The sequence below is a fragment of the Opisthorchis viverrini genome, assembly GCF_000715545.1.
Source record: "Opisthorchis viverrini unplaced genomic scaffold opera_v5_310, whole genome shotgun sequence".
NCBI classification, from domain to species: Eukaryota; Metazoa; Platyhelminthes; class Trematoda; order Opisthorchiida; family Opisthorchiidae; genus Opisthorchis; species Opisthorchis viverrini.
In genome coordinates this window covers 32,944-54,814 of record NW_008751966.1, presented here as the reverse complement: position 1 = coordinate 54,814, position 21,871 = coordinate 32,944, and the positions used below count along the sequence as shown (strand labels likewise).

At 43.2% G+C, this 21,871-nt stretch overlaps 1 protein-coding gene across 1 annotated transcript; it reads left to right on the top strand.

Annotated features, from left to right (window-relative positions):
• Positions 1–1,217: 1,217 nt before the first annotated feature.
• On the top strand, positions 1,218–19,905 carry T265_09830 (hypothetical protein; the record flags this gene model as incomplete). Its single annotated transcript, XM_009176016.1, has 8 exons — positions 1,218–1,761; positions 5,283–5,408; positions 9,228–9,496; positions 10,441–10,641; positions 11,327–11,476; positions 15,105–15,189; positions 19,516–19,620; positions 19,733–19,905. 8 exons carry the CDS (start codon positions 1,218–1,220, stop codon positions 19,903–19,905), a joined length of 1,653 nt encoding a protein of 550 aa, XP_009174280.1.
• Between the last annotated feature and the right edge of the window lie 1,966 nt (positions 19,906–21,871).

The window sequence follows — 21,871 nt, the reverse complement described above, 5'->3', positions numbered from 1 at the left end:
TCTCATGTCATTTACAGATTACAGCGAAAGAAGAACGCAAATTCGTGATTAGTGTGTCAGCTACCGCCCCGTGGTTTCTAGGATTAGGTGACAAAAACAGTCAGATCACTTCTAATAACTGTAATTACATCCAAATGACAAAAGTTTTATCTACCGCGATTAATTTTCCTTCTGGATTGTATTTCGGGTAACCTGCTATTCATATTTGCTACTTATGAGTAGCTTCAGTTTCATCTGGAATTTTTTTTCTGCGGCTCAGGCAGCATTACCCGCAGTGACATGCCGAAAAAGCACACGCGAGAACCACTGTCTTGAGCTGATCAGACTTTTCGATGTTCTGGTGCAAGTCGTGTACTCTGTGCGTCGTTATCCAATTGGCGCTATCGAGAAAATTCATGTACTGAATGCTGGAATAGACACTATTAGATAGTTGTTGGTGCTCACGATCCGATTCCATTACGCGATACATGATACCACTCTGTAATATTAGGTCACTGAAGCGGCTTCCCCTTAGTGGATGCGCGTCATTTCCGACCCGAAATACTGTGTTTGATGCACCTCGTGGGATTCAGTTTTTTATCGTGATTTCTTGGGAGTCATCCCGATAAAAACGCTTTTTCAGTGGTGTTTGCCAGAGCGGGCTGCAATGGCTGAAAAGTAATAATGGAGTAGTAGTAACAGTACGGGTTGAGATTCCATGGAGTTCTAGTCTGCACTGCAAATAGGCACCTCCCATGGTGTCACCAGTATCGAATTGCGATCTTGTACTAATAATATTACTTCCGTTGACCAATGTATCTGTCGAAGCTTCGGCTTGAGCAGGACTCACAATCTGAATTTTTTCGCCCGTTCAGTTCAAGTTATTAAACAATTCATCTGAATAAACCGCTATAACGTTAGCGTATTGTAGGTGAAGTTCGTGAATTCCTGCTCAATTGACAATTGTAATGTTGCTAACGTTTTTTTAGATTCATTCTGGTTTCAAGCTGCTTTCTTTGACTTTCCCCTACAAGCAGCGAAAAGTGCCTAAAAAAGGCTGGCATACAGATTGAGTCGATTGAACGGTTTCAGTTGAAGATAGGCTGATTAAGATCACGTCCTAATTTGCAGTTGCATAGTGAAGAGTCAGCAGCACATATCAGCCGTTGGGCTCAACAGCAAGTTTTGATGCGATCTTGGCAGGCTCAGATAATTTTGTCATACTTTGCTCTCGTTACATGTTCTTGCTCACGGAAGTTATTCGTATGTTTCTCCGTATAGATCCACTTTCAAACGTGTTTCTCAGAGTGATTCCATCCACCCAAGGAGATGACGAAAGTGCTAAACTTGAAGTTCACAAACCGGAAGGTGCCAGGATGGAGAAGTCCATTGGTTTGGTCACCAGCATCACAATCATTGTTGGTTCGGTAATCGGATCTGGAATCTTTGTCAGTCCACAGTTTATTCTTGTGATGACAAATAGCTTTGGAGCCAGTATAGTCGTATGGATTGCATGCGGCTTGTTCTCTCTGATAGGTGCCTACTGCTATGCCGAGCTTGGAACAATGATGCCCAGATCGGGCGCAGATTACTCATATGTCTATGAGGCTTTCGGTCCATTCTTCGGATTTCTTCGTCTTTGGATTGAAGTGGTTGTTGTACGGCCTGTTTCGGCAGCTGTCCTCTCCATGGTATTCGCCAACTATGTGTTGAAACCAGCCTTCCCGGCATGCACAGAAACGCCACAGGCAGCTCTCAGACTTATAGCTTGTGTATGCGTGCGTAAGTTCACTTTATCGAATTCCTGGATAAAAAGCCGAAGGTTACTTGTTATCCATATCTTCATAGCACCAAATCCAGAGCAATTACCCTTTTTCAGTCGAGTCATCAGAACTTCTAAACGGTACCCACTACCGCATAAACCACCAGCGAAACAGAACCAGTTGTTTATTTGGTGGAGGAATAGTTTCACAAGATGAGCGAAGGTGAGAAGTCGTCACTTGAGGAGCCAGTCAACAAGGACCACTTGATGTGCGTCCCTCTATTGAAGGATAAGTGACGCTATATCCTGTATAAGTGATAACTAATCACACTGCTGATCAGCCACTCGTGACCGAACGGTTGTGCTCAATTACCACCCTGGAGGTTGTGAGTTTGGTCATTCCAACTGGAGTTTCGTGATCTCCAATAATAATGGAATAGCTGGACAGCGAATTTCGGCTTTTTCAGCCAAGAACGACATTACTTAAAAGTACAAAATCTCAACTAAGTAGCACTAGGTGAACTTATTCTTGTCTACAAAATGTGCTCTTGAGACGTCTTCCTATGCCCGCGATGGCAGCCACATGACAGACCCAATTGCGGCCTTGCAGTAGGTCCTCAATGTTGTAGTACCGGTGTTGACCTTTTCCGAAAAACAGCACTTTTGCGTGCGTTCCCTATAGTTGCCCTAATGATTGGACCAACTGAGTACCGCAAACGCACACAGGGAACATCCTCTTCACTCTGCCATAAAACAAATATTGCACCTGTTTGAGCTTAACCTTACTTCTCTAGCTAAACTGAACTATTTCCACTTGCATAACGATGGCGGACCAAAACTGTTCAGTCCTGTCTAGCATTCTTTTCAAACTGATTTTGTTTTTCTTCCAAACATGAATAAACACTGAAAATTACATCCAGGATTGTTGCCTTTACCAGTTGGTCATCAATGAAATTCATTTATCATCTTTTGGTTGTTTCACAAGAACGCATTTTGCCAAAACGAATCGGGCGTGAATATTTTTGCGCACCGAACTGAGTTGATCGCAGCTCCAGCAGCAACGTTGCAGTTGAATTGGTTTCTGATTTGTACTGACCCATACCCACTGTCTTTTAGGCATGATGGTACGGTTTTGCAAACACACAGAGTACAAAATTGAGGGGATTTCCTTTTTGGTGTTGCTAAATTACGTACATGACGTCATTTAATTGATAATCAAAGAATAACAACAGTTACTCGACTAACACACCTTGTTTATGTGAGCAGAGCTTCTTGAATCGCGACTGGATGATGTTACAAAGGTACCCTCTGCACTGACCTCCTGATGCAATGACGTGAGTCGTGTGATTCCAGTGGGCTTTTCAAAGAACTGATAAATACTAACAACCACTCAGCCCAGTTTTACATAGACCTCCCTGTTGATCGGTTATAGGTCGGTGTAAGGCTATATGGCTTTGTCACACGAATGTCTTCGTTTTTCGTCTTCGGCTGAGTGGAACATGTCAAAAGCCTCGGAGTTTTTGTCATGCACCTCAGCTGAACAAAGTTATTTGAGAAATATACTCATCTACACACTAGGTTAATTTGTAAATGGAAACCCAGATGAATGCCAACTGAATCTCTCGTTTATGGCGTCTATCGGCTGAATATGCCGCATAAGGCAGCTTCATTTTCCTTTGGTACGATATTGTAGTACATTTTCTTGAGGGAACAGATTATTTATAACGCTTCCGATAACCACAGCAGCCCACGACCGGTTTCGCCTTTCTTCGGGCACATGAGATAAGTGTAATTCCGTATTACCCGTCAACTTCAAGTTCTCCTTGCCCACTTTGCAAAACACACCAGTTTGTTTTTAACAGAAAATCCAACCGAATCCCAACTAAATCTCGTTTGTGATGTTCTCCTTCAACCCTTGGTGGGTTGTCCTAAAGTTCTAAGCAACCTAATGTATAGTATGTTGCATCTATTTGGATGAAGTTGTCTATGCCTTTGTAATGCACTACTCATAAGGTTGCTGAAAATCCGTGGACAGCCCACGACAGGTTTCGCCCTTTTTAGGGTTCATCAGGTAGGCGCAGTCTCCGGGTTTCCGTCAACCTTATGTTCTACTTGAAATCAAATTGCACCAAATTAACGAATATACGCTCATTTGCAAACTAATTTGGTTTTTCGAGAGACACACCTGGAACCTAGCTGAATCTCTCGTTTGTGGTGTTCTCATGCAACTGAATGTGCTGCACCAAGCTGCCTCATGTTTCAGTCGCTACGATATTTGAAATATCGCGATACATGCATATCTTTGTAATGTACTACTCATAAGGTTGGTGAAAATCCGCAACAGCCCACGACCGGTTTCACCCTTTTTGGGGCTCATCAGGTAGGCGCAGTTCCCGGGTTTATGCCTTAACAACTACGGGACGAAAGTATTCCATTGCTTGCATAATCTGACCTCCAGTCCAGCATTCTCTCACAGTTGATGTTCTCTTTGAAGAGGATTCAGTGGTGAATTTGGGACCGGAGGAAGTTAACTCCTAAAGCTAAGATTTTTACTAGAGGGACTCCCTTGTCAAGGGAACCACTGCGGGGACAAATATCGTGAGTTCCAAAGGGGGTGGGGTAAGGAACACAACACAACGATAAACTCGTGCTCCTCTCACACCGAGCGATTAATAAAGCTTGCCTCATCAGTCTCAGAAGTGTATCGGAAATTCTCTCGCTGACTTGCCGAAAGGTAGCCCAGGTGATGCAAAAACCAGCAAGACTTAACTTATTTATGGGAATGACTGGGAAAAAAGCGGAAATCTGAGGTGTGATCTTTCAGCGGCGAAAACCGACAAGTTGTCAATGCTTTTGTTTCGAACCTGAGATCGGTTAACCATAGATTCAGCTATCCTTCAAACATCGTTGCCAACCTCGCATTCTCTTCCAAGGCTTTGGAAAGCCAAATTCCAATAGACTCGCTCTGGAGGATATTTGGCCATGTCCAAGATACATGAGACTAATGCAAACAAGTACACACGTTTAGCGATCGTGTTGAATGCAATAAACCTATTACGAACCTCGCTCAATGGACGCACTACTCACTAACTCCACACAAACAGTGGGTGGGAGATACTACTAGTATATTCTCCACCGAGTCTAGTTACGTTTCGTTTTCTGCAGGGTTTTCCGACACGATCCGGGAGAATTATCTGGCACACACTCAGACAAGTTCGGAGCATTCACATTGGTCGGTTTGACGGTTACTGCAAAAAATTGCGTCTTTTCAGCTAATTAAGCTAAACATTCCGTCATCGTATCAACGCTTCCTTAAGGTAGGGACATTCGTGGAGCCAAAGATCCGGTTTCTTATGTATGTAGGCGATCATATCGCACTAGTACACTATTGTTGCACGCAGGACTTCAGTATTGACACGCGGCAGTGTCATCCACTACAATTGCTTCGACTATTCCGTAAAACAGTACCTACTGATTCTAAAGCAAGACAAATTGTTTTCATGTCCAAATCTATTACAGTTTGTTCTGTTTCTGTTCGCAGTACTTGTTGGTTTCATCAATTCCTTGTCTGTTCGCTGGTCTGCGCGAACACAAGATGTATTCACTTTCGCCAAGGTCGCTGCGTTGCTCTTGATCATCGTGACTGGTCTTGTCCAAATTGGACGGGGTAAGTTTTTGCTGTACCGAAGAAACCTTTTTGCTAAACGAATGATAGGAACATTTTTTGCGCTTGGTGCTTCCGTTGCGTTAGGTGCCCTAACCATTTTCTTGTTTAGCTTTGTAGGCTGAACACAGAATGATATGACTCAAGAGAGATCATGTTGTTTTATCAACTACCGTGAAGTCGAAAAAGGGGAATAACTGAGCAAAACCCAATCTGAGTTGCCAGTAAAAGTACAGTGAAGCGATTTTAAGGGCTTCCAAATGAAATAACAGGAATAACTCAACAAAAACTCGTTCAATGGGACGACAACCTTGGGTGCCTCTATAACTCAGTCACTTCCACTTCAAAGCCTTCTATGCACACCCTGTAACTTCTTGGTTTGGTTTTCAGTAGCATCTATCAGCTCCTGGCTACCCGTTCTCCTGATACTTATGTTTAAGGTGACTCCATAACTTTCAAGTGTGACCTACTGATAAGTTACAACCCCTGGGGTAGGTCAATAACCAAGATTGCTACATGGGCCAAGGTGCTTCTTGTAACTCAACAGCATGCTTAGAATTTGCCCATAACTTCTTAGGACTCCGTTTATTAACAAATTCGCCGTCAGTTCAGTACGTACACTTTATGATGCACGATCAGTTTTGTTTTCACTACCATGAATAAATGTCTATCATCCAATTGATCAGTGTGATTTTAGTTACAAGACACAGTGAGTCTGGATGTAGGGGAAGTGTTTGAAGATAGGAGCTGTGAAAGGTCAAAAACGAATGACCGTAACTATAACTATGGCATGAATCGAAAACGACCCAGAACTTTCACTGTGAATGGATAGAGCAAACAATATTCTCTCCATAGCCATCACATTAAATACACTGAACAAAAACATGGGAAGGTAGGATCGGGGTGCAAAATTCTGACTTGAGACGCGTAGTGGTCGTGTTTTTACCCTGTTTCCCACTATCTTTCAAACGATCTCATTCAGTGTCAGCTCATGTTTTTTGGTCGGCATTTAAGCTAACATAAAGGCGTAGTGTTCTGCAACGGAAATTTTATCAGAATATTCTAATGCTTCTAATCTAGACTTTATCTTGCGAGTGGAGTCAAGCTATGCTGAAAGGCTGAGAAGCAAGTCAGAGACATTTTAGCCCTTGAAAGGCTCATCAACATTGTGCACTCTTGAATTCCCGAGCTCATCCGAGCTGCAACTATGTCGATCGCCCCCACTTGGTCAGTTTTATCGGAGGTTCCAATTGCTTACTGTTCACGTCTTTTATGTCCATCTTTTCAGAAATAAAATGGAGAAATGGTAGGTGAATTGTGCTGTGCTATTGGGCATAGAAATTAGCATCACGCTATCGTTTCAGGGATATATATAGGTTGGATCACATCCATGCTAAGCAAGTGAATGAAATTAACAACACCATATGTTTCAGGGATATATATAGGTTGGATCACATCCATGCTAAGCAAGTGAATCTAATAATGACTTACATAATCCTGTTTGCCATATCTCCATCAGTGTTGCTTCGGAAACGGTTGGGACGTATCGCTGCTGTGGAGTCGTGATGAAGGACAACATTTTACGTATTTCGGGAACATTCCGTGGATTCGATGACTATTTGTACGATCCCGCCATCTATCGATCTTATAAGTTAGCTTGCATCGTGGCAACTCCATCCAAAATGATGAGTGATACGTAGGGTTGTATAATCGGACGTCATGTGAAGCCTGTTTTTCAGGTTTGTAAAGACCTGTTCATCGGTAGATGATACCTTAGAAAATGATCACTCTTTGACCACTACTGCTAGGGTTTAGTGAATAACGATTTCTAAGAAACACTATTCTTTCTAACGACTGAGCCTCGTTGAATAATTGTGTGCTTTTCTGAAACGTTTCCGCGCAGTGTCATTTTCCCGAAATAGGGTTTTTTAATTTACAGGAAAACCCGTAGCAAATCTAGTCACTGACACGCTCATGGTAATTTCAGGAGCATAACACTGCTTGCCCTGCTTTTGATTCTGGATAAGTAGCTGGTGGGGTTGAAAAGAACTTAACGTCACCGTGTGAGGAAACGTTGGTTACGAGTAGTTCGGCTCATCAGGCAATGAATGTGGGTTGGAAGTTTGGACCGGGGCAGATTGTACTACTGTCCATTTTAACTAAGGACGTTCTCAGTATTTAAGCGTGCCCTTGCTTATTTGTCGTCAGAACTTTATAATTCCTTCAATTCGTACTTAGAAAATTTGGTTACTAAGTTGCTACTCAAGCACTGGTCCACACCTGTCTGTTGCTGGATGCCACTGAGGGTAAATTTCGCTTTATTTTGTAAGTAAATGTTACTTCAGCCATTTTTGGCCACACTATCTCGGGGTCGTGCTTGATTACGCAAACACGCACACAGAAGGCTGAGTAGGAGGCCACTCCATCGAAGATGCTGGTGTTTCCCATTGTGAAGGAAGTACACTTTGTGTAAAAATCCCCTCTATCTGAATGGAGCTGAACTTTATTGCGTTGCTCATTCCGCTTTCGACTCGAGTTGGAGAGATGATGGTCATCATCTCCGACCTGTGCATCACAGTAACAACTGAATTCATCTGCCATTGAATACTTCAAGGCAGCAAAACAGAACCGCCCTAGACAACGGCTTGAAGTGGGTCATGCTGTGGAGTACCATCAAAGGTACACTGATCGAAAGTCGAGGGACAGGCGAACAATTCACTGTGAACACATCAGAAGTAATGAAAAATTACAGTAAAATGTACTAAAATATTTGAGAACGATTGTTGAAGCAGCGAAGGAAGTAAAGGCTTTTCAAATGACATGGCATTAGCCTTGCAACCGATGTGATTTAGATCGAGAATATTTACAATATTTCCCCAATTTTAAAGAAACTTCTCATTTCCGCCAATTACTCTCATTTGCACACTGAGTTGGCTTTCGGGGGGACTCAACTGAATCTAGGTGAGTCTCCCGTTTATGCTGGTCTACTCCTTGGAGACAAGATTGCTCAAATGGTTAGAGTGCTAAACTCACTGGAAGGTCTATGGTTCGAACCCGACATCTGTATATCGACTCCCCCTGTCTAGGCTGGGGCAACCTGGCAGAATCCCGGCCCTTATGCTTCCTTTGGGAGGCATGACAGTTAGGCACCGAAAAGGTGCTACAGCTGAACAATTTCTTCATCTATTTAAGATGGTTTTCTTCAGCTGAATGTGCTGCACAAACCTGCCTCACTTTTCGTTTCATACACTATTTGAGATATCGCAGATATCAAGATAGTTAAACAAAGCACATTGCCAGTAAAGCTGTTGGAAACTCTTGGACAGCCGATAAATTGAAATAACCTCTCATGGGCGGTGAAACTTGAATCGGCTTGTTTGGGAAACTGTGCACAAGGAACCCTTTTTTGAATGATTTTTTTTCTGAACGTTCAAAGCCGGTTATGTCACTCCGTAACTGCGAACGGTCTTGAAGATATCGGTAACACACACTGATCGCTGACTATCCTTTCACAAAAAACTTGGTCTCTTGCCTTTCGTCGACGCATTTTTCTTTCATTCAGTGAGCACTGTCCATTTGGGAAGAGAAAACCTCATCGTCCAATTTCGCTGACTCATTTTGTGAAGAATAGTCACAAATGCTAAATATTGAATCGATAATATAACACCAGGCTCGAATAACTCACTTGAACTATGCATACACGGTGAGCAACTGATGGGATATCTCCCCGGGTTGATATCTGTTCATTTTGGGTAATACCAGGTAGCATCCAGTCTGTTGTGGACCGTTCCTATATCTCTTGCTTTATTATTTACTTACCAGGTAGAATCCAGGAATTCCAAGACCCGTTCGAAGGTTCCAACTGGAACCCTGGGAATTTGGCTGTGGCCTTCTACAACGGTCTGTTTGCGTACCACGGGTGGAACTATTTGAACTGCATGATTGAAGAGATGAAGAATCCAAGACGTGACCTCCCCATCGCCATTGTTTTCTCTTGCCTACTTATCACGGCCATCTACACCATGGCCAACGTGGCCTATGCAACGGTGCTAAGGATACCAGAAATACTAACATCAGATGCCGTTGCTGTGGTGAGTTGTGTCCAGATAGACTCCTAGTTTCGTGTGTTCCATGTCCGTTGGATCTCCTCTATTTATCCTTGGTCTACAACTAATAAGTGATTTGAAAGTTAGTGTGATCAGAACTAAACAAATGGCGGAGATATGGACCCGTCGACATATTCCCATACTGTTGGATGCTGCGATGACTCCCACCGAAACAGTGCATTGTTTGAGAAAACTTCTGTACCACTCGATGTACTGGTTGAGTTCAGAATGATAAGCAACCGTCTTCCAATGTGTATTTCCCTTTCCGCTCTCTGAAAAGAGCACCTTAATTGGTCGACCGCAAGTGCCATATTCTTGAAGAGATCTAAGTTTAGAAAACAACTTTAACGGATCAACTCTGAATGATCCCCTCTTAGAGTTGCTCTAAGTTACTTTTGTGGTTGATACATTTTTCAGGTTGGACATCCAACTACTCTGGTAGCAGTGTTTATACGGATAGATGGAAGCGTGTGCTACGCTGGTGGACTTGTTTTTGTAAAGTTTCACCAGTAAATGACGTTTCGCAAGGGACTATGCATCGCCCTTGAAAAACCACAGTAATGCGTGACAGATTGTATGAAATGCAACACCCAATCGCTATCTCCATAGTGAAACCCTGTGAGAAGTCATCGCATACAAACTAGTTTGATAGAATTATACGACCTCCAACTTGATAGTCACTACTCGAGACGTTTGTAGGAAAATAGCTTATATTTGTCCTTCTGAATATCCGTTAGACAGCTTTGGATTTTTTAAAAATCATCGAGTGATTTAAGATCCCTCCTCACATCGGCTCCTAGGACAGTGGATTTCTAATAAAAGTTACTTAAAAAACGCGCCTTTCAACCTCTCCGCGACTATGAATTCGCTGAAGCGTATTTGCGTCTTTTCAACCTATTATTGCATATAGCATATCTATCGTTTCACAGTCCTTTGCTAATCGAATTTACGGACCGGCCGCGTGGATTATGCCAATATTTGTGGCGTTCTCAACATTTGGTGGCGTAAACGGGACGATCATGACAACTTCTCGCATGTTCTTCGTGGCCGGCCAACAGAGTCAGATGCCCAAATTGTTATCCTGCCTTCACATGTCCAGCCTGACACCAATCCCAGCGGTGGTATTTACGGTGAGCCCTTCTGTTAAGCAGACATCTTGCATGGTCAGATAAGGAACTTCCGGGATGCCTACAAGAAGCTGTCCACTAACTTCAAAAAGTTTTAAATCAAGCAACCTTTCTCGTTCGCGAGCTCAAGTCCAGTGTGTACCTGCCACCAAAGGTACCCTAGAAATTGACTCTTTTTGAGAAAACGAGTGGAATACCAAGTACCGTCTAGCTGATGTTCTTTATATAGTGAATTACGACTGATTACTATTCAGCTATGTGGATAATACTGATAGAACTAGGCGTCTTAAAATGGCTAGACATCCATCACTCTCGCTTGCACAGTTGTCCCCCTTTCCAGGTGTGGTTCCTAAAAGGGAAAATTTTATCACTTGAGTTGTGTTTCTATTATTAGGCTTGTCAACCGAGTGTGTGTTGAGCTTCGATCACTCGATGCAAATGTATCATTATTTATCTGCCATCGCAAGCCGTACGCGTCTGACTAGCACGTCAGAATGGGCAAAACTGTTGTGTCCTATTCCGACCTGTTCGAATACGTACCAACCTGAATGAAAGAAGGTGTTATTGAAACTATCCCTCAACGGGCGTGTATTAGTTAGCTAGTTCAGAGACACCTGCTTGCTTCATTCAGCTTAAGTGGGTCACTGACGAACACAGTTAGTTACCAAGGTTCGTTTGCTATTTTCAGTGCATCTTTACAATCGTCTACGTGGTAATCGGTGAGGTCGGTTCGCTTATCACCTACATGGGATTTGTTCTCTGGTTGGCTATCGGTATCTCGGTTCTAATAGTCATCATCTTCCGATTCACAAGACCCACAATGGAACGGCCTGTGAAGGTAAGTCATTTGACGTGAACGTCGTATCCTTATCAGCATTTAATTGAATTTCACTTGGGTTCCCGGTTAAAATGAGAATTTCCGCGCTTTGTTGATCAGCGGTGGTCTATAAACTTTAGTGTAGTGAGAAACGTCGACGAAACGCTGAGGTAATCCATTGGAACACTGTTTCAGTGAAGTTTTGTGGGTGTCTGGTTGTTTTCTTGTGGTATTTTTATCAACGCATGCTACTGGATAAATTGATTTTATCATATCGGATATCGACGAGGACTTCGTTAGGCCATCGTGGGACATTTATGAAGGCATCGTTAATTCAGAAGAGTTTGGTTGAAAAACAAAACACCCGATTGTTTACCATGCCCTTCCAAAACGAGGATTCCTCACTCGGCTGCAAACTTTTTCCAACTGATTGAAGATACCGTTGAATCCCCAATCGTACAACAAGTTGTCACAGGATGCACACGTTAGGTGTACACCACCCTAGGATAACTAAAAGACCTTTAAAACCACTACTGAAAGTTTCCAGCAGTATACTACAGACGACAAGCCATCATGCAGTGAGGTAGCACCAGTGTATGAGATATGCATAAATCATCAACATTATTTTCAGCTAGGAACCACGTACATGTTGTGCAGTGGTTATAGGTGCTACAGTTTCATTCGACGATGATTTGGAGAGGTGACAGTGGGTAGCTTCACAGTGAGGGTAGTAAGTGACACGACTGACGTGTGAATCAAGGAGTGACAGTCGGCATTTTATTGAACAGATCTGGAGCGAATGTTGTACAGCGAGGGCTACAGCGCACCATTGTACATCTGGCTGGGCTATATCTGAAAAATTTCTGACGAGTAATGTTTTCCATTTCAAGTTATCCATCAAGAGAGACGGTACTTACCAGCTCAGCTGCGTTTGTTGATAATGTTTTCATACTCTTCTGTCAACTTGACTTGTCTGGCTCGTTCGACTCCTCATCCGCATGACTGTACTAAGAAGTCTCTTCGAGGAATTCGATGGACTGATGTACAAAGCGCATGACCAATCCAGTGCAACCTGCCTAGTATGGTCAACTTCTATATCATGGACGAAAATCTTCGACATGCACTCGCATTGCTAATCCGATGTTGCCAACAGACTCGGGCAGTGCTCCGAAGACACCAGTAAGCCTTAGTTTACAGTGATCGGGGTTCTCACCCACATGACAATATGAAACAAGTTGCAACGCTGTAAACTAAACCCTTGAGTGTCATGCTCATGCCACAGATGATGCAGGTTGACAAAATCTGCTCTGACTTTCTCAATCCGGATATAAATATGGTCTTCAGCTGGACCACCGGGACTGGTAGAGCTACTCAGATAGACAAATTTGTCTACCACCTCAGTAGGTGCGTCCGCAATTAAGAGGTCCGAATATGATCTTACCTAGTCTTGCAGCAGCACTCTACACCTTGCATATATGAAGATCATACCAAATCGAGGTGAGAATGTTCACATTATTTACTGCTACATGGATTACGATAGTATTGGACCCAAGAAAAGCGCACTCGGTGTATGCAAACGAACACTCTGGGAACAGTGGGAACGTCCACAGGCGTTAGAGGCTGATGGTGAGATCTTAATGGCCATGTGGATAACATCATTAAAAAGAAGTAGGCAAAGAGAGTTACCCTCTGTGTTTCCAGTCAACCTACGAAGGGTGAAACAAGAGAACACTTTCGATGCAACAACTACGAGTCGAATGCCACGATGTTGTACATGGTGTCTGCATATCCTTTTTAAGGACAGGGACGATTCTTGATCTACTTCTTTCTGTGGGCATTATCTCTTCACCCACCATTACATCACATAGCTTCTCCAAGTGGGACACCAGATGGTCTCCATTTTCGTTGAAGGGACTGCATACAAATAACGGAGTGCTGGTGCATTTGCACATTTTGTGAGGGATGTTTTATACCTTACTTCTTCCTCTGACGAGCAATTAAGGTGTAAATTTCATTCGCCCTCCAGGGATTGCAAATGAATTAACGAGCCATCTTTTCTGCTTATCGTTTCACTGACAGATGCATCCGTTGCTGTAAGCGTTTTCGCTGTTCCAGAATCTATCGGGAAGTGGATATGTGACTGATGCATCCTAACTTGGTTTTCACTAATCTGCCTCTGTGTTTCCAGTCAGCCTACGAAGGGTGAAATAAGAGAACACTTTCGATGCAACAACTACGAGTCGAATGCCACGATGTTGTACATGGTGTCTGCATATCCTTTTTAAGGACAGGGACGATTCTTGATCTACTTCTTTCTGTGGGCATTATCTCTTCACCCACCATTACATCACATAGCTTCTCCAAGTGGGACACCAGATGGTCTCCATTTTCGTTGAAGGGACTGCATACAAATAACGGAGTGCTGGTGCATTTGCACATTTTGTGAGGGATGTTTTATACCTTACTTCTTCCTCTGACGAGCAATTAAGGTGTAAATTTCATTCGCCCTCCAGGGATTGCAAATGAATTAACGAGCCATCTTTTCTGCTTATCGTTTCACTGACAGATGCATCCCTTTAAACAGTCCACCCTATTTAGTGGTAAAGTACGCAGTTTTCGGTGGCAAACACTTCTGTTCGCTGAGCTCTCGATGTCCGCCAGAGCACCCAGTCTTTCCTAGGACTTTACTATCTGGCGCTTGAGCAATTTGCGTGCGCCATCGCACTGGTTGGCTGCTGGTATGGACGTCCTAGCATTAATCAGGACTAGAGATCTCGCAGATATCTGGTGGTCATCTCATCCTACTAGAGAGGTTCGACAGACTAAAGCGCGGTGGTTGTTTTCGGCCCAAGTAATGGTGGCACCATCAGTGAGTTGACATCTGCCTGTCAAGTGGCGGTATGTGCGTGCGTGTCAATGCGTGTGTTGATGGCTTGGAGTACTGTGATTGTGATTGGTTGTTTATTGGGGCTGTCTTCGGATCGGTTGATGTCCACCTTTGGTCCAAGCTTCTTTTCTGTTTCATTTGTCGATCCTCGAGTTAACTCTGATCTTGACCCCTCTGGTCTCCACCATGTGACTTTTACCGTTCTGCTTTCAGGATGCTTTCTGTCTTTTGGTCCGTTACTCCGACAGTGAGCTCCATTCGAATGTTCCATTTCAGTCGCTGCTTTTGCTCGCGATGGTTCGTGCACCAAATCAAAGCACGACGTTTTGTATCACCATTCTTCCAAAACTTCTCTCCCTCTGTCTTGTCTACAAGGCTCGGTCAAATGACCAATCACAATCAGCTAGCAACACGTGTAGCCATATAGCTAACACTCCCAAGTCCCACCACCACCGATCAGCCGCTGCGTCCCTTTGCTCATCAACGTACTGATGGTTTCACCGCGATTGGTGAAGTGTTCGCGACCGAACTGCCCAGGGGATCGAACGCATCAACGACTACCTATGCCACTTGGGCTAGTAACAACCTATTCAGAGCTTTTAGTATTACGAATAATACAACAACACTGTTTGTTATCATGTGTATTGTTTTGACTGAAGCATTCGCTTGTAACAGTCAAGTTTCCTCGATCTGTTACATGATTCTTCAAACTGAGCGGAGATAAATTATCTAGCTGTCTGATTATAGTCTTTTCCATTTTAGGTCCCCATCGTGTTTCCATTCATTTATGTCGGAGCAACCTTGTTGCTTGTCATATTTGCATTCGTCGGTGCTCCAACAGAAGCGTGTAAGTGCCTGGCTTTTCTTCATGGTTTTGAATGACGCTTTGTTACCGAAAACTCATCATGGTTAATATCGCTTGTTTGTACCAACGATTTCAGGTTTTTTCGTTTGTAATAGCTACCAAAACGAACCATCTAGATGTGGTCTTCCATAAGGGTTAATATCCTCTGGGGAACTGACCCAACCTTTTCAAGTAGTTCCAAGGAACTTTTGAAAAAAAAATGCGTAGAATTTTTTTGTAATAAGCCCTTTGTGTTTTACGACTACTATACACGCCCCCAAACAACCTCATTTATTCAGGCGCAAACATGGTGCTTTCGTTCGTACTTTTACTGTCGTTCATAATCCATTGGTCAGTGGGTATTTGCGATGTCAAGCAACTAGGTATTTCCTGCTGCTGGTAGCTATATGGCAAGGGGTGCTCTGAGTTCGGAATTGCCATCGAAACAGGCATAACAGTCCATGAAACTAGCCATTTTTCGTCTATCTTATGGTTTCACTGTTCACAGCCCGATTAACTAAAAGTACTTATTTGAAATGTCAATGAGCCAGAAATGGTTGTTCTTTATTTTATTCATTGGGGATGGTTCACCAAATAGCTCTAAGACTGAGAGACCTGAAACTGGAAGTCCAACTACACGCAGCATGCATGAAAGCACATGAATGAGGTTGGGTGGGGACCATCGGTCTAACACCTACTAGAGGAGCTACGAAGGAAGGTCTGCCTCTGCTACACCTTCGCCTGCTAGCAATATACACCCGGGAAAAACCTCACCCCCGAGGACCGAGCTAACACCTTATTCATTTGGTTCTCTCCCACGGCTTCTGCCTTTTTGTACGTCTTTTTGTATGAACTTCACTGTTCTTGGCGCCTGTTTTGTGTATCGGCGCATATGACGATATGGAAAAAGGCCAAAGTGGGTACTCTGGTCAGTGTACTGTCGACTTTAGTGTTGATGTTGATCGAGTCGTGCTCGACGAACTAAATATAGTCTGTTTGGGCAGTCCATGTAAATTCAATTGTTGGCTAAACCAAATGGTTGATCCTAAATAGCTGAAAGTGAACATGAGGACAATACAAATGTGCACCATGGACTGTGACAACAGAAAAACCTNGTGTTTTACGACTACTATACACGCCCCCAAACAACCTCACTTATTCAGGCGCAAACATAGTGCTTTCCTTCGAACTTTTATTGTCGTTCATAATCCATTGGACAGTGGGTATTTGCGATGCCAACCAACTAGGTATTTCCTGCTGCTGGTAGATATATGGCAAGGGGTGCTCTGAGTTCGGAATTGCCATCGAAACAGGCATAACAGTCCATGAAACTAGTCATATTTCGTCTGTCTTGTGTTTTCATTGTTCATAGCCCGATTAACTTAAAGTACTTATTTGAAATGCCAATGAGCCAGAAATGGTTGTTCTTTATTTTATTCATTGGGGATGGTTCACCAAATAGCTCTAAGACTGAGAGACCTGAAACTGGAAGTCCAACTACACGCAGCATGCATGAAAGCACATGAATGAGGTTGGGTGGGGACCATCGGTCTAACACCTACTAGAGGAGCTACGAAGGAAGGTCTGCCTCTGCTACACCTTCGCCTGCTAGCAATATACACCCGGGAAAAACCTCACCCCCGAGGACCGAGCTAACACCTTATTCATTTGGTTCTCTCCCACGGCTTCTGCCTTTTTGTACGAACCTCACTGCTCTTGGCGCCTGTTTTGTGCATCGGCGCATATGACGATATGGAAAAAGGTCAAAGTGGGTACTCTGGTCAGTGTACTATCGACTCTAGTGTTGGATCGAGTCGAGTCGTGCTCGACGAACTAAATATAGTCTGTTTGGGCAGTCCATGTAAATTCAATTGTTGGCTAAACCAAATGGTTGATCCTAAATAGCTGAAAGTGAACATGAGGACAATACAAATGTGCACCATGGACTGTGACAACAGAAAAACCTATCATATGGTTGTTCGAGAACTACTACTGTCGACGCCGAATTCGCGCTGGGGCGATGAGTCGCTTAGAACATTCTGTTGACGGTCTTTCTTCAAAACCTTTCGAATCTGTCGGTCTATTTTTTATTGTCTCAACAGAACCCGTTGGACCTCAATTATCAACTCTGTCGACATTGTGAGCTAATACGTTCGATGTATCGCAGAAAACAACACTTTCTTCTTAGATAAGTTTGTTACAGTAGTGCTTAAATTATTCGCCGAGTAGAAAACCAACTAAGGGGACACATCCCAGGAAGAGCATAGAGTTCTTTTCCTTTGCAACTTCCATCGAGGGACCGGGTTGTCCGCAGTTGTATGGCCCTCGAAATGGCTAGTTTGCCTCCCGAAATAAGGAAACAATCAAAACTTTCAATGCGCTTGGCTTAAACTTACCGGTCGACCACCACTCTGAACGGTTGGTTTCATAAAGAATACTGTCACACAATCTCACGATAATCGTGAATAATTTTCGGGCAAGTCTGACCTAAATTAGCTTAGGGTGTCCGTTCATCACCATCGCCGGATTACGATACAGTTTGAGCATGCACAGGAGATAGTGAATTTGGAAGAATCGAATAGAAGGTTTCTTGTCGTTTCGTTGTTATTGAGCGATCTAGCTTTGTAGCCCAGTCAAGCGGCCCAATGACATAATGACTTCATAATGACTTCGATGACAAAAACCTAAGGTTGCTTACATTCGTTCATCATATTGCATTTGTGTGCATCAGCTACAGAGGCGCATTTAAAAAAATAATAATTAACGCTCCCTCCAGGTGCACTGGAATATGTACACACAAAAAGTATTCTAAACAATCCAATGATGATAGAGTTTTCGTCTAATCCATGTTGAAGGCATGCAGTAGAGCCCTTTCAGGTGAAGAAGAAACAGTCTGGTTGCAAAAGTTCTTTTGCGCCCACGAGAGGTGTTTCTTTTTGAGAGGGTATTGTAGTCCATTTGATCTTTGAAGCAAAAAATAAAAGGTTACTTTAACCAGCTGTTTTGCGTATGATTAAGCTGGATTGTTGCTAACCGGTTAACTATCATTAGGCCTGGCTGAACATGAGGAACCAAAGCACAACTTAGTGAATAGACAGATAAATAAGTAAATAAATCAATTAAAATTGGTAACTGGACTAAAGATAACTGTCACACATAGGTAAATAGGTTGGTGGATAAACAAATAGATAGGAAGTAAGTAGTGGATAACTAAACAACAGTGTGACAAATGAGTGAAGAAACAGGAAACAAGGAATTAAATGAATAAATAAGTTAGTAATTCAGTGCAGTAGAGCGGACTAGTCAGTAGGTGAATGTGTAGTCAAACAAATAAATAAACGAGAACAGGAATAACTCGATTCATGAACCAGGCCGTCTCACTTTCCAGTTGTTACGATATTCAAAATATTGTGATACATGTGTAGAAGTAATACGCCTAAATACTACTCAAGGTTGCTGAAAACTCTTCAATAGTCAACAACCAGAGAGGAGTTTTCAGCAACCTTATGAGTAGTGTATTCGGTGTATGGTGCTTTCTTGGGAGCGTGAAGGTTTGCTTGTCAGATTTTCTCAGTGGTATTCTTCCAATGGTGTGGTGTGACCAAACGGACGCATACATATCTGCAAAGTGTTTTGCAGTTAGCAACTCTACGATAAATTTATTCAGTTCTGAAGACGGCAGATTTTGAGAAGAGCACTTGTCGTTGTTTTGTTCGCTGATTTGATTGCAATGTGATTGGAGACGTTTCATCACCAATCGAGGTGACATCATCAATGCGTTGTTAGGGAGCGTGGTGGTGCGTAGCGATAGATTGGCGGTAGTGCACACAGCCACCAGCTCAGCGAACGAACTAACGACCACATGTGCTACGTGAGCTACCAACATCCTCCTCTATAGCAAGGGCACTTGTGTTATTGCAAGTTTACACAAAACATTTCTATAAAGCTCCGAGGGCCGGAAAACAAGGAAAGTCAAATCATATCTGTATGATATGGTTTCATACACACTAATTGCTAACATGTTCTCACGTGTCACCAAATATTCCAGCTGCTTAAAGTAGCAGACAATGAACAAAAGTCTCGCCTGATATTTTGCTTTCCACATGTTTGGAAAAGTGAGTCAATGTAGTACTAATTGCCGTTTGACGCTGATCAGTTGACCAAGTGCAGAAAGAAAATTTTCAAAAGTTAAGTAGATACATTCGTTTTATCATCAGTTGATTGCATAGCAAGCAAGGGCTCTCAGACGCAAATATCACAAAATAAGACCATAGCGATCGATGTAAGTGACATCTGTTATGATCTGTGATGTTCCAATCTGTCTGACAGACTTGTATTCACGCACTAATTTATCAGCTCCCGCCTCCAATGCGCAGCTTCCCACCCCACCTCCCCAAATCATGGGTGGACGAAACTGTGGCACCTGCAACCACTGTATTTGGTCTTTACAGCTGATAATGATGATGATGATGATGAGGTAATCTCGCACCTCTCATCGATAACTTCGATAAAGACTATTCGCCCCATTCACATTTTCCCTCCACAGTGATTGGTGTGGCAATTTTGGCTAGCGGAGCTGTTGTCTACCTGATTGGAATGGCTTGGAGGTACATGCCAGAGTCGGTTCATGAGTTCACACGTGAGTTTGATGTGTTCTCCACCGCCCAGAATTTAGTGTTTATAGTAGCCTTTGATTTTGCTACATTAGACGAAAAGTGATGGGGTTTTACTTAATTATCCAGTTAGACGGTTTGTTGCAGCAGCCATCCTGTGGTCGCCTTGATACCAATCACAATATGGTACACAAAACAACATTAGTCTCCATCCGAGTGTCCAAAACAGAGAAGGTAAACTCTCTTGAACGCCTTTATTCTCCCGAGATGCTGTACAGTAATTTAACTGGCTCTGCAAGTGCATTCTCGTAAGAAGTGGCTTCTCCTCCTTCTCCCTCAGAGAAATGATCGGAATAGACGGTGATTTGGAAGTACCTGAAAAGAAAGATTCATGACAGTCAGAAAAGGCGTAGTATGAACAGAATGTTTGGGACATAGAAGAGGTTCGCAACATGCTTACACCGACACTGTTTCAGATAATCCACGGCATGGGGTTCAAAGGGCCATTCGTTAGCTAAGTGATCGAAAATGGCATTTAGGCACTTAAATACTTGAGTTTATTCTGGCATGACTCGCTGACGTTTAGCGCATTTTCCGATGGAGTTGATAAGATGATTCAGAAAAAGGAGGAGTTTGGATATTTCTTCTATCTTCAGGTACTTGTACGTAACCCAAAGTCTATCCAACCGTCGTTTTGTCAGGCTGGAAGTCCAAAGATGTGAGCGGAGAGCTCACATCCAATGTGACCATAATTTTGTCTTCGACTGTGTCTTTCAGTTTGTCAAATCGTTCTCCATCGCTGATTGATTATAGGGACCCACCGGTAATGTGCCTCAAGCTGTGGGTTAACGCCCCAAGGAATAACACAGTTGACAGTTACACTGTTAAAGTGTCCACCTTTAAAGTGTGCAGAAGTGGAAAACAATCTATTGCTTCGCTCTCACCCTCCTTTGCAGGTCTTCGCAGATCTTGTTGATTGCCTATTCTGTTATGACTCATTCACTTGGGTCACCTGAGCACTAGTCCAGAGCTATTGCCTGTTTACTTCCACCACATTGATGAAGTTTTACTTTTCACTTCAGACAAAGTCACAACCGGATCACAGAAGCTACTCCGTTTGGTGGAAGGTGTCTAGGTTGATACTGCGCCTTGGTTATATCCCCAATATAAGTATAATTCCGACCTTTTTAAACCCACCTATGTAATTGTCAACTGGGTTTTGTACTCAACTTCCTTCCGGGAAATATTATGCGTCCTTCACTGTTGACTAGACAACTTCAGTGGTCTTCAAATCTCACTGGTGCTGTTTGAAGACCCTTCACTCAACGACTATGGTCTTCAGCGCATCAACGTTACACTCGCATAAAATGGTCGACGGAAATCCAGTAATCAAAATATCATTCACCATCTACGCCTACAGGTGGCATGTGGGTGCAGATGGGGATTGCCTGGTGAGAAGCAGGGTATATGGATAGTCAGGGCTGTGAGATTGCATTGTTGTGGCTTGCAGCGCATTGTTTTCCAGTTTTGCACATAAGGCCGGATATATTTCTCTTCATACTGCGCTCAGGATGAAAATGACAACCACACAGCATTCACTGCCATTTAGCTCACTAGATAACAGCACTCGGAAATCGGTCACGGACTGTCGAGGAGTTCTCGGCAACCTCACCTGTAATGTGCTCCGTCGGGAAAACACGAAAAATCCCCTTTTCCTGCCGCGCCCTCTCTTGTAGTCTTTAGGTGGAGCGAACCCTCAGTTCCGCTTACTTGAATGGCTGAATGTGAGATTGATGAATGGCATTTGAGGCACTTTGGGTGCTGTACGTGGCATCTGAAGGCATGTTTTCAGGATAGCAGGTCTTGCCGCCTAACGCGTAGTTTTTGTTCGGAAATTTCACGTGATCTTCTACAGGCCCATCGGTATTATTTTTTTCTGGACTGCAAGAGTGAAAGCATGTAATTGAAAAGCACATGCTGCGCCAAAGCTGCAGCTATTGATAGATCGTTTGAATTGCAATAAAACGCAGGTTGGGTCTAAGACTAGAATACATCCTGACACTTGAGATCCT